The sequence below is a fragment of the Micromesistius poutassou genome (genome assembly GCF_964030765.1).
Source record: "Micromesistius poutassou genome assembly, contig: SCAFFOLD_1263, whole genome shotgun sequence".
NCBI classification, from domain to species: Eukaryota; Metazoa; Chordata; class Actinopteri; order Gadiformes; family Gadidae; genus Micromesistius; species Micromesistius poutassou.
Genome location: NW_028177758.1, coordinates 1 through 10,000, shown reverse-complemented (window position 1 = coordinate 10,000; position 10,000 = coordinate 1). Strand labels below are relative to the sequence as shown.

Genomic DNA, 10,000 nt, shown 5'->3' with positions numbered 1-10,000 from the left:
CCCCGCCCCCCTGCCTCCTCCATGCCTAAGTGCTTTCAGGCATGAGATGCAAGCCAAATCCTCTGGATTATTAACGGGCAGCAAGCATTCTGAATCGGCGCTAATTGCCAGATGCCGCCGTGGCGTTTCAGAGGAAGTGACACGGCGAGTCGGAGGCCACTGGCCACGCCCCCCCAGTGATCAAAGCTGAACATCTGACGGCAGGGAAAGAAAAAAATCATAAGACTCGATGCACCCTGGTGGCCCTGTGCTTACGAGTTGGTTAGAACCTGGTTAGTTTTTTAAATTGTGTTTTTAGTCTTTAATGTCCAGCCGGCTGCTGCTGCAGGTTCACAACTCCCCCTAGTGAGAGACCTGAGACGTCACGGCCTGGAAGACGCATTACGCTTCACTGTTTGACATAAGTACAGGGAGTGTACTGTCAATTAATCTGTAGCATAAACATTTAGTCCTGTGACCTGTGTCACAGGTTTCACACACAGTTTTTTTTTTTAATTTGTATCCCAACTCCCAACTATTGTAAGCAGCTTTTTGGGGAATGCAGCGATTGGTCAGCTAGGGCTAGGGGTTAGGGCTGTGTTTGATTAGATAGCATAGCCCTTAATCACAGCTCCAATCCCAGAGCCCTTCGCAGGGTTAGACACACATCAAATACACCCACCCCCCATCATCCCCCCCTCAATCCTAAGCCCTCTGAAGGGCATGGACCCCCCGCAGTTATCTAGAAAGAAACCCCTAGAGGAGGAGCAGACTCCCCTCCTTCCACAAGTCGGCCGTCAGACATCGGGGATCGAACCCAGAACACTTGCCTCCTGGGAGTTCGACCCCGTCGCCCCCTTTGAACCATTCTGCCTGCGCCGGACCCCTGCAGCGGCGTGCAGCGCCGTCCACCTCCTGCAGCACACCCACTGTCTCCTCTCCCCCCCTCCCTCCCTCCCCCCCCTCCCCCCCTCTCCCCCGCAGTGCGCTTCGCCCCGTACCGGCCGGCGGACATCGCGCTGAAGCCGCTGCTGTTCGAGGTGCCCAGCATCACCATGGACTCGGTGTTCACCGGCCGCGACTGGCTCTTCCAGGAGATCGACGGCCAGCTCAACGCGGGCCCCAGCTCGGGCGTGGTGGTCGTGGGCAACATCGGCTTCGGCAAGACGGCCATCGTCTCCCGCCTGGTGGCGCTCAGCTGCCACGGCACCCGCATGCGGCAGATCGCCTCCGACAGCCCCCAGGCCTCGCCCAAACGTAGGCCAACCCGCAAACCCGCACGCACACGCGCGCGTGCGTGCGCGCATGCTCGCTCCCGTGTGCCGCTGTTCATGCAGGGTTGTTGTTTATTGTTTACGGGTTGTTTACCGCTGCCGTTGGTCAGGTACGAAGCGGAGGGGAGCGTTATCTTTCCTAGTGTATTGACATATATTGTGTAATATGTTGCGTTATGTAACGCGACATATCGTATTATGTAATAAGAGCAGTTTCTTTATATAGCCCCGCGGTCCTTTACGTGACACACAAAGGCAAAATAACAGGAGTGGAAACCACGCCGTGTAGAAGTGAAGGTCACGTAAAGGTCACGTTAAGACGTTTCAACGCATACAAATGAGAAGCGGCAGGAAGTGGGACGGAGAGGAGAGGACGTTTTAGGAGTTGGACGTTTAAAGCGTTCTTTTAGAAAGCGTTGCGTTGTGAATGACGATGGCGGCCGTGTGTCGTAGCCTCAGACGCGTGGAGGCAGAGTGTGTGTGTGTGTTGTGTCTCTAGATGTGGAGGCAGAGTGTGTGTCTGAGTGTGTGTGTGTGTGTTGTGTCTCTAGACGGGGAGGCAGAGTGTGTGTCTGAGTGTGTGTGTGTGTGTTGTGTCTCTAGACGGGGAGGCAGAGTGTGTGTCTGAGTGTGTGTGTGTGTGTTGTGTCTCTAGACGGGGAGGGCCTGCCCCTGAGCCAGCCCCCGCCCTCCCACGGCACCCTGGGGGGGGGCAGCTGCCCCGGGACCCCCGAGATGAGGCGGCGCCAGGAAGAGGCCATGAGGAGGCTGGCGTCTCAGGTAAACACACACGCACGCACGCGCACACACACACACACGGATAGACGTGCGCAAACACACACACGTGCGTGCGCACTCCCGCAAAACACGCGAACAAAAACACATATACACACATATACATACATATACACACACACACACACACACACACACACACACACACACACACACACACACACACACACGCACACACGCACACACGCACACACTCACACGCACACACTGGTGTCAACCATGCAAGGCAGCAGCCAGCTTGTCATGTGTAAAGTATGTGTCTTGCTCAAGGTCACCTCGACCCTTAGCTAGGAGGTGCCGGGGTTGGACAACCACCTCGCCGGACAACCACCTGATCCACTGCTGGTCCACAACAAGGAGAAAACAAGGGCAGAGCAATGATGGTTATGTTTTTCTTCCGTTAGTTTAGCAATAACTGAACACCTAACAGGAATAAAAGTTTGCTTCCTATATATGGTGGACTGTATGGATGGAGAGACATTACCATTTCATGACTGTATCAAACTGTGTCCGCTGTCTGCCTCGCTCCGAGACTCGTTATTAGAATAACGATCAGATGTAGCAGCATAATCATAGTGTCTGGAACAGATCAGATATAGGTGGTGCATTTTAAACAGGCGGGTGCGTCTAAATGAGCTCCCTGGCCACCTTTTCATAACCAGAAACCACACCTGCAGCTGACTGTAAATGTTTTAACAATCCTACGGCCTTGATGAAACACGCTGCAAATTGCAAAGTGTCCACGCATAAGCTTACTTTAGATAGACTCTTTTTGATTACATCAGGGGGCCGAGAGGGCCTCAAACAATATTTAGATTTTTATAACAAAATCAACATGTTTTGAAGACGAGGGAGGCAGAGGAGAATTGAGGAAAAAATATGAAAAGGTTGATTGTCTCACTTCCAAGACGTGGAAATGAGAGTGTAGAAAGAGATGGTGCGTTTGCCCCAAATCGACCTCCACAGGTCACGCGTGACGACGTTGCGGAAGCCACGCCCTAGACCATTAACGTCACCCCTCATTGGTCAACATAAACATAAAGGCTCCGTGGTCCTTAACGCTGCCTCACGTCGTGTTAACGGCCTCCTTTACACTGTAGTGTACTAGTGACCACCCTTAACCCTTAAACTTCAGTTTCCACCCAGTAGCGACTCGTTCTCTCAACGACACCCCCCCCCCCCCCCCCCCTTATCTGAGGTTGTGTGCGGAGCGTGACAGACGCGTCGCTTTGGTGTGCGTTAGTTTAATTCGTTTATGTATTTATATTGGTGCCGCCGCCGCCGTCGCCTCTCCGTCTGCACGCCCGCCGGCCCGCTCCCAGACCGATGCATTATGCAGATGTGTTTAAAAAAGAAGAAACGGCCCTGCCACTGGAGCCTCATGAAATATGGATACCTGCTAGAAAGCCACTTCCCCGCCAAGCCATTAGACGTTGTTAGCTCTGTGCATTCCTAATCCCGCCCCCACGCTCCCCTCACCTGCTTTGTGTCTAAGCCCTTTGTGGGCGAATTCAGCGTGAATTCAAATCACATTCAGTGTTTTTTTTTTTTCTCTTCGCTATTATCCCCCCCCGCCCCCCCCCCCCAGCCTTGGGGTTTATCTCCCACAGCTGTGTGGTGCAGCGGTTGGAGAGAGGGTGGAGCAAAAGAGGGGTGGTGTTGCGCTCTGATCCCGCTGCTGCCCTTTAGTCGTCGTGAAGGGCAGCGGGATCACTTCTGAGTCGAGCCACGTCCTCGGGGACCACGCCCCTCTCCGTCCCCTTTTAGTTTCACCTTACGGCCGCCCCATCGCTATGGGAACCACGAGGAGGGAGTCAAAGTGTTAGGGTTAGAAAATACCAACAGAATGAGGAACAAATTTAATGTCAAACGATGATCGTTAACAATGATAACAATTGCAGTGATGTGCTTATCGTTTGAGTTTGAGTCACTTCTGTGAGAGGGCGCTAGTGTTTGACACCTTTTGGTCTCGGGTCATGTCGTGCGTGCGTGTGTGTGTGTGTGTGTGTTTCTGTGTGAGGGGTGTGTCTTTGAGTGTGTGTGTGTGTGTGTGTGTGTTTCTGTGTGAGGGGTGTGTCTTTGAGTGTGTATGTGTGAGGGGTGTGTCTTTGAGTGTGTGTGCACGTGCCCCCGTTAGCTCGCAAATCCCTGCGTCAGCATCAACCTCACAGCAAGCGGCTGTGGATTATTAATGTGTCGTCCGACCGTTGGGTAAAACGCTTCGTATTGTGTTTCAATGTACTGCAGTCGTCCACCGTGACGTCCACTCGGTCCCCGACGAGTTCTGGGACTCGAACATAAAGACGCAGGTTTCCGGGGTGACGGAGCGGTGTTGCTATGTTTAACAGCAGCGGGATGTTGCCCACGTCCTACGAAGCTCAGCCCCCTTATGTCCGGTCTCACACCCACGGCTCCATTCCTGCTCTACTCTGAATCAGTTCTTCACTCAACACTCAAGTTCTTCACATAGTCAACACGGCCTTCGTATACCTGTTTTTTTTAAAGGTTTATTGGTGTACAAAATAAAGTGATTAAATAATAATAATCCCAACAATAAGAATGTGTCCACAGATACACAGTAAATACCTAATAATCGGTATATTTGTAATTAAGATCCACACTGATTTGATATCCCACTTTTGATAAACGACTCAAGACTCACCTGTTTAGAGTTCACCTAGACTCTGCATAGCCACCCCCTCCTACTTATTGATTGTTATTATTATTATTGATTTAACGTACGCACTTATTGTATGTCGTACTTAGTTATAGTACTTAGTTGTGTAGCATCTTATCCCAGCTGTCTTTGTTGTAAAGGGGAATGGGTTAACCTAGTGATGGTTAGTGTATACGGGGAATGGGTTAACCTAGCGATGGTTAGTGTATACGGGGAATGGGTTAACCTAGCGATGGTTAGTGCTTTGCACTTGGTTCTGTGGACATCCTCACTGTACCGACAGCGCTATATTGTTTCACCCTCTTTTGACACATGTACTTATATAATTAATTATAAGTCGCTTTGGATAAAATGTCTGCTAAGTGCCCTAAATCTTCATGTAAATCTCTAACCCTTATTTATTGTAAATATTACTTATTTTATTTCATTTTACCTAATTAAATCCTTTTATACTTAATGCACCGTGGGTCAGAGACAAACGCAATTTTGATTCCTCCATTTGCCTTAAACAAAAAAGTAAACAAACAAAGCTGACGTTGAACTTTAGAACTTCCTCCTGACTTTCTCCCTGCTTCCTGTCCCCTGCCCCCCGCCCCCCCCCAGGTGGTGGCCTACCACTACTGCCAGGCGGACAACGCCTACACCTGCCTGGTGCCCGAGTTCGTGCACAACGTGGCGGCGCTGCTGTGCCGCTCGCCGCACCTGGTGTCCTACCGGGAGCAGCTGCTGAGGGAGCCCCACCTGCAGAGCATGCTCAGCCTGCGCTCCTGCGTGCAGGACCCCCTGGCCTCCTTCCGCCGCGGCGTCCTGGAACCCCTCGATGCACTTTACAAAGGTAGAGGCTCGCTGAGCATAGCCGTTATTAAAGGGGTGCACTTCTAGGTGCACTTTACAGCTCCTGTTGTTGTTGTTGTTGTTGTTGTGGTACTAGTGCAGGCACAGGAGTTACTTGAAGGGGTAACCTCTACATGCACTTTACGGGGTACTGTTGTTGTTTTGAAACCCCGCTGTCCTTAGCAGTTATTTAAAGGGATACCTAGTGATGCACTTTACGAAGGTACTGTTGTTAAGGTACCTCAGAGGCCATAGCACTTATTTAAAGGGGAACTTATTATAGTACTTTACAAAGGGATTGTTGTGGTTAGGCCTGGGCAATAAAACAATAAATAATCGTATTGTGATAGACTTTTTGATCAATATCAATATAAAACATGTTCAATATATATCGATAAGAGACTGGACCACCGAATCTAGCAGCTGGGTTTGTTGCGCTAACACGGTTCCATTCTTATTTTCAATATTTGAGTGTTTTTCATTGTTGTGTCTACATTGGAGCATTTATCAATGAAGAACAGTGGAAGGTCATATTAAGTGTTAAACAGAAGTGTTTGAATCCAGCATGGTAATTAGGGTTAGGGTTAGGTCTTTTTAGGTCATTAAAATGATCAATAGTTATCAATATCGATCAATATGATCAAGTTATATCGTGATATGTCTTTCAGCCATATCGCCCAGGCCTAGTTGTGGTTTGGGTATCTCGGAGGCCATGCAAGTTATTTAAAGGGATACCTATTATTGTACATTACGAAGGTACTGTGGTTATTTTGGAGCATCAGAGGCCATAGCAGTTATGTAAAGGGCTACTAGGCTATTTTATTACAAAGTAGACAATACGGCTTATTACGAGTGATGTTATGAAACTTTGGTCCGCGTCATCCACTCCATTTCTGCAAAAACACAGTTTGAACCTTGTCAACGGTTCAACTTTTAAGCGGAAGAGAGTTGATGTTGCAGTCTGAGGGAACTATGTTTGAACTTGTCCCAGAGGCATAGTTCTGGCAGAAATTCAATATATTTTCATCCTAATTATTCAAGACTGCACACTGTATCACAAGATGATATGTCATTCTCTGTCCCAATGTGAGAAAGCACTGGAAGCTGATTATGAAAATTCTTCCGACTGTCATCCCGTCCCCAAACCCAAATTACTTTTGTCCCCTCTCGGGGGGGCGGCGGATGGGATCCGTTCCCTTCAGTTCAAAATATTTCTCGGATTAAAGTTCCCCCCCCCCCCCCCCCCCACCAACACGCCGCGAGTCCGTTTCCTCCCCTCAACGCGGAGGTCCTTGATGAAGCCGACGAGCTGTTCCACCGGACGGCCAGTCATGGTGCGCTCCTCCCCGCCATGTCAACGCACAGAGCGGTCACTGACGTCCGCCGGCGACGTGTGACTAACGCTGCTCCGGTGACACTCCAGGGGGGCATATGTGCTGTGACTCCGCTCTTGAATGCGTCACCGTATTAAATGCCACTTTCGCACCACGAATGAGAGTTTTATTATTCGTTGCGTTGCGTTGCCTTGGCAAGCGATGGGCCGGTATGTCGGGTGGCAGTGTTTCATTTCACTTAACCATGAAATTAACGTTGAACTTTACGTTAAAAAAGCCCTAGCGGTACTACTGTAATGATAAGGTACGGTTTTGAAATCACTTACACCCCTAATCATTATCACCACCGCTAATATGCTGGCAAATCACTTAAAGTGCGAAAGTGGGTTCGCCTTTTGTCGATTTTCATCGTCTATGTATGGTACTGTTCTCTTCGACCACGTTCATTTAAAAAGCAATGGAATACCTGCAGAACCCAAACCCAAGTGTTAAAAAACACTAATAATATACTAATATTATATAATAATATACACTCGTAATATTTACAAACTATCAATACGCATCCTACTCAATCGTAATGTTGTTTCTTGAGGACCCTGCCGACACCTGCCCCCTAAAATGAGATTTCCTTCAATTGGCGTTCTAGTCCTTCTCCCAACACGTCTCGGTTCTCGTGTTTTCCCTCCAGAGAGGAAGATCAGCTCCGAGGAGGACCTCATCATCCTCATCGACGGCCTGAACGAGGCCGAGTTCCACAAGCCCGACTACGGCGACACCATCGTCTCGTTCCTCAGCAAAACCATCACCAAGTTCCCCCCCTGGCTGAAGCTGGTGGTGACGGTCAGGACCACGCTGCAGGTACTGGGCCGCCCCCCCCCCCCCCCCGATCCAGAACCTTTCGCCCTGGGTCCGCAGTGTGGGGTATTTTGGTTTCTACCTGGCAACCAAGGCCAGGGTCGTCATCCCTCCCTCCAAACAGCGTGTGCTGCAGTCAAAGTCCAGCTCCGCAACTAGCCATCCTTTTCGTTTGTATAGTGTAGTCATCTAGGATAGTATGAAGCCCCCGGGTTGATGTGATATATAATAATAGATATGTGACCATATAATCCAGCCCCGCTTTACTTTTAACAAGCATTCAGTTATACTTTTGTCCATTAATGAAGAACCAGAAAAATCAATCTTCGGATTTTCTTGCCCTAAATGGGTGTTAATTAAGGTGTGTGTGTGTGTGTGTCTGTGTCTGTGTCTGTGTGTGCCTGTTTGCATACGCCTGTGTGTGTGTGTGTGTGTGTGCGTGTGTGCTTGCTTGCGTGTGTGTGTGTGTGTGTGCGTGCGCCTGTGCTTGCTTGTGTGTGTGTGTGTCTGTCTGTCTGTCTGTCTGTCTGTCTGTCTGTCTGTCTGTCTGTCTGTCTGTCTGTCTGTCTGTCTGTCTGTCTGTCTGTCTGTCTGTCTGTCTGTCTGTCTGTGTGTGTGTGTGTGTGTGTGTGTGTGTGTGTAGGACATCACCAAGCAGCTGCCCTTCCACCGCATCTCTCTGGACGTGCTGGAGGAGAACGACGCCATCGACCAGGACCTGCAGGGCTACATCCTGCACCGCATCCACAGCAGCCCCGAGATCCAGAACAACATCTCGCTCAACGGCAAGATGGACAACACCACGTTCGGCAAGCTGAGCGCCCACCTCAAGGCGCTCAGCCAGGGCTCCTACCTGTACCTAAAGCTCACCTTTGACCTCATCGAGAAGGGCTACCTGGTCCTGAAGAGCTCCAGCTACAAGGTACAAGTCACAAGTTAGGTTACAGGTTACAGGTCAAAGGTCCCGTGACGTGCCACCGGGTGTGAGTGTGACTAGCCAGTACACGCCGTTTTGAAAATCGGGCTCTTCTGACATCACAAGTGTCCACCTAGATGTGTGAGTGATTGATTGATGAGCGACGTTTGCCACGGTCCACTGGGTAGGCTGGTGGACTGATCTATCCAGCGTACACCTAGGTGGACACGCCCACTTGTGATGTCAGAAGAGCCGGATTTTCAAAACGGCTCATAACGGCTGATCACACTCACACCTGGTGGTGATGTCATGGGACCTTTTAAGTTAGGTTTTAGGTTACAGGTTAAGTTAGGTTTAGGTTAAGGGTTAAGTTAGGTTTAAGTTAGGTTTAGGCTCCTACCTGTACCTCAAGCTCACCTTTGACCTCATCGAGAAGGGCCACCTGGTCCTGGAGAGCTCCAGCTACAGTGTTAGGCATGAGGTCGTTCATAGCGATCGTTGAATGAATGGGATTCATTTGTAGCTGACCTCCCGCCAGTATCAAACACATCGCCAACAAAGATAAACAGGGTTGGAATGATTTGTTTAAAACAAGACCAGAATGGAATGAAAACAAATGTATTTCAGATTGGAAATGAATGCCATGAGGGCACAGTCGACGTTGGAAGCATAAAACGACGGGGAACGGGGGAACGGGTGCCTGATGGCGTTGCGCTGCCAACAGTTGTTGATGTTCTGATAGTTTCAGCCTCTGTTAGCTACAAGCTACATGTTTTCATTGTTCGTCTTACCACGGTAATTAGATAGCCGTTGGTAATGTATGTAGTACACACAAGTCTGCTTGTGTTCGCTCCTGGTTTAATGTACCTTGACCTGATGGTGTCCCAGTTATTTTCAAGCTACGTTTGTTGTATTTTATAATTGGGTATTGCTAATCCACTGCCTGGATACACCTAAGGGAGACGGGGGATTCGGTATACCTGTTATATATACTAATCTCATCATCGCGCAATTATATTCTCTCACCCATAGCTTTTGATTTAATGCCCGATACTACTACTACTTACTACTACCTAGAACCTCTCGGACTAATTTAAGATTCAACATAAGTGCTCCATGGATTTCCCCTCAATCCATAGCACAGGAGCTTAACCCTTGCACTTCTCTCCTCCCCCTCTCCTCCACCTCTCCCCCGCCTCCCTCCCCTCTCCTCTTCTCCCCTCTCCACCTCTCCTCTTTTCTCCTCCCCTCTCCTCACCTCTCCTATCCTCCCCTCTCCTCCCTCCCTCTCCTCCCCTCTCCTCTCCTCTCCTCCACTTCCCCTCTCCCCTTCCCC

General features: G+C 49.6%; 1 protein-coding gene across 1 annotated transcript in view; it reads left to right on the top strand.

The window, feature by feature from the left end:
• Window positions 1-9,133, top strand: part of LOC311375732 (protein TANC2-like) — a gene marked incomplete at both ends in the record, with an annotated part of 14,379 nt that extends 5,246 nt beyond the window's left edge. The window contains 6 exons of the mRNA XM_084490789.1: window positions 964-1,236; window positions 1,909-2,033; window positions 5,329-5,560; window positions 7,582-7,751; window positions 8,392-8,670; window positions 9,077-9,133. Of these exons, the coding sequence (XP_084346915.1) occupies window positions 964-1,236; window positions 1,909-2,033; window positions 5,329-5,560; window positions 7,582-7,751; window positions 8,392-8,670; window positions 9,077-9,133 (1,136 nt within the window). The remainder of the gene's footprint in view (window positions 1-963; window positions 1,237-1,908; window positions 2,034-5,328; window positions 5,561-7,581; window positions 7,752-8,391; window positions 8,671-9,076) is intronic.
• Between the last annotated feature and the right edge of the window lie 867 nt (window positions 9,134-10,000).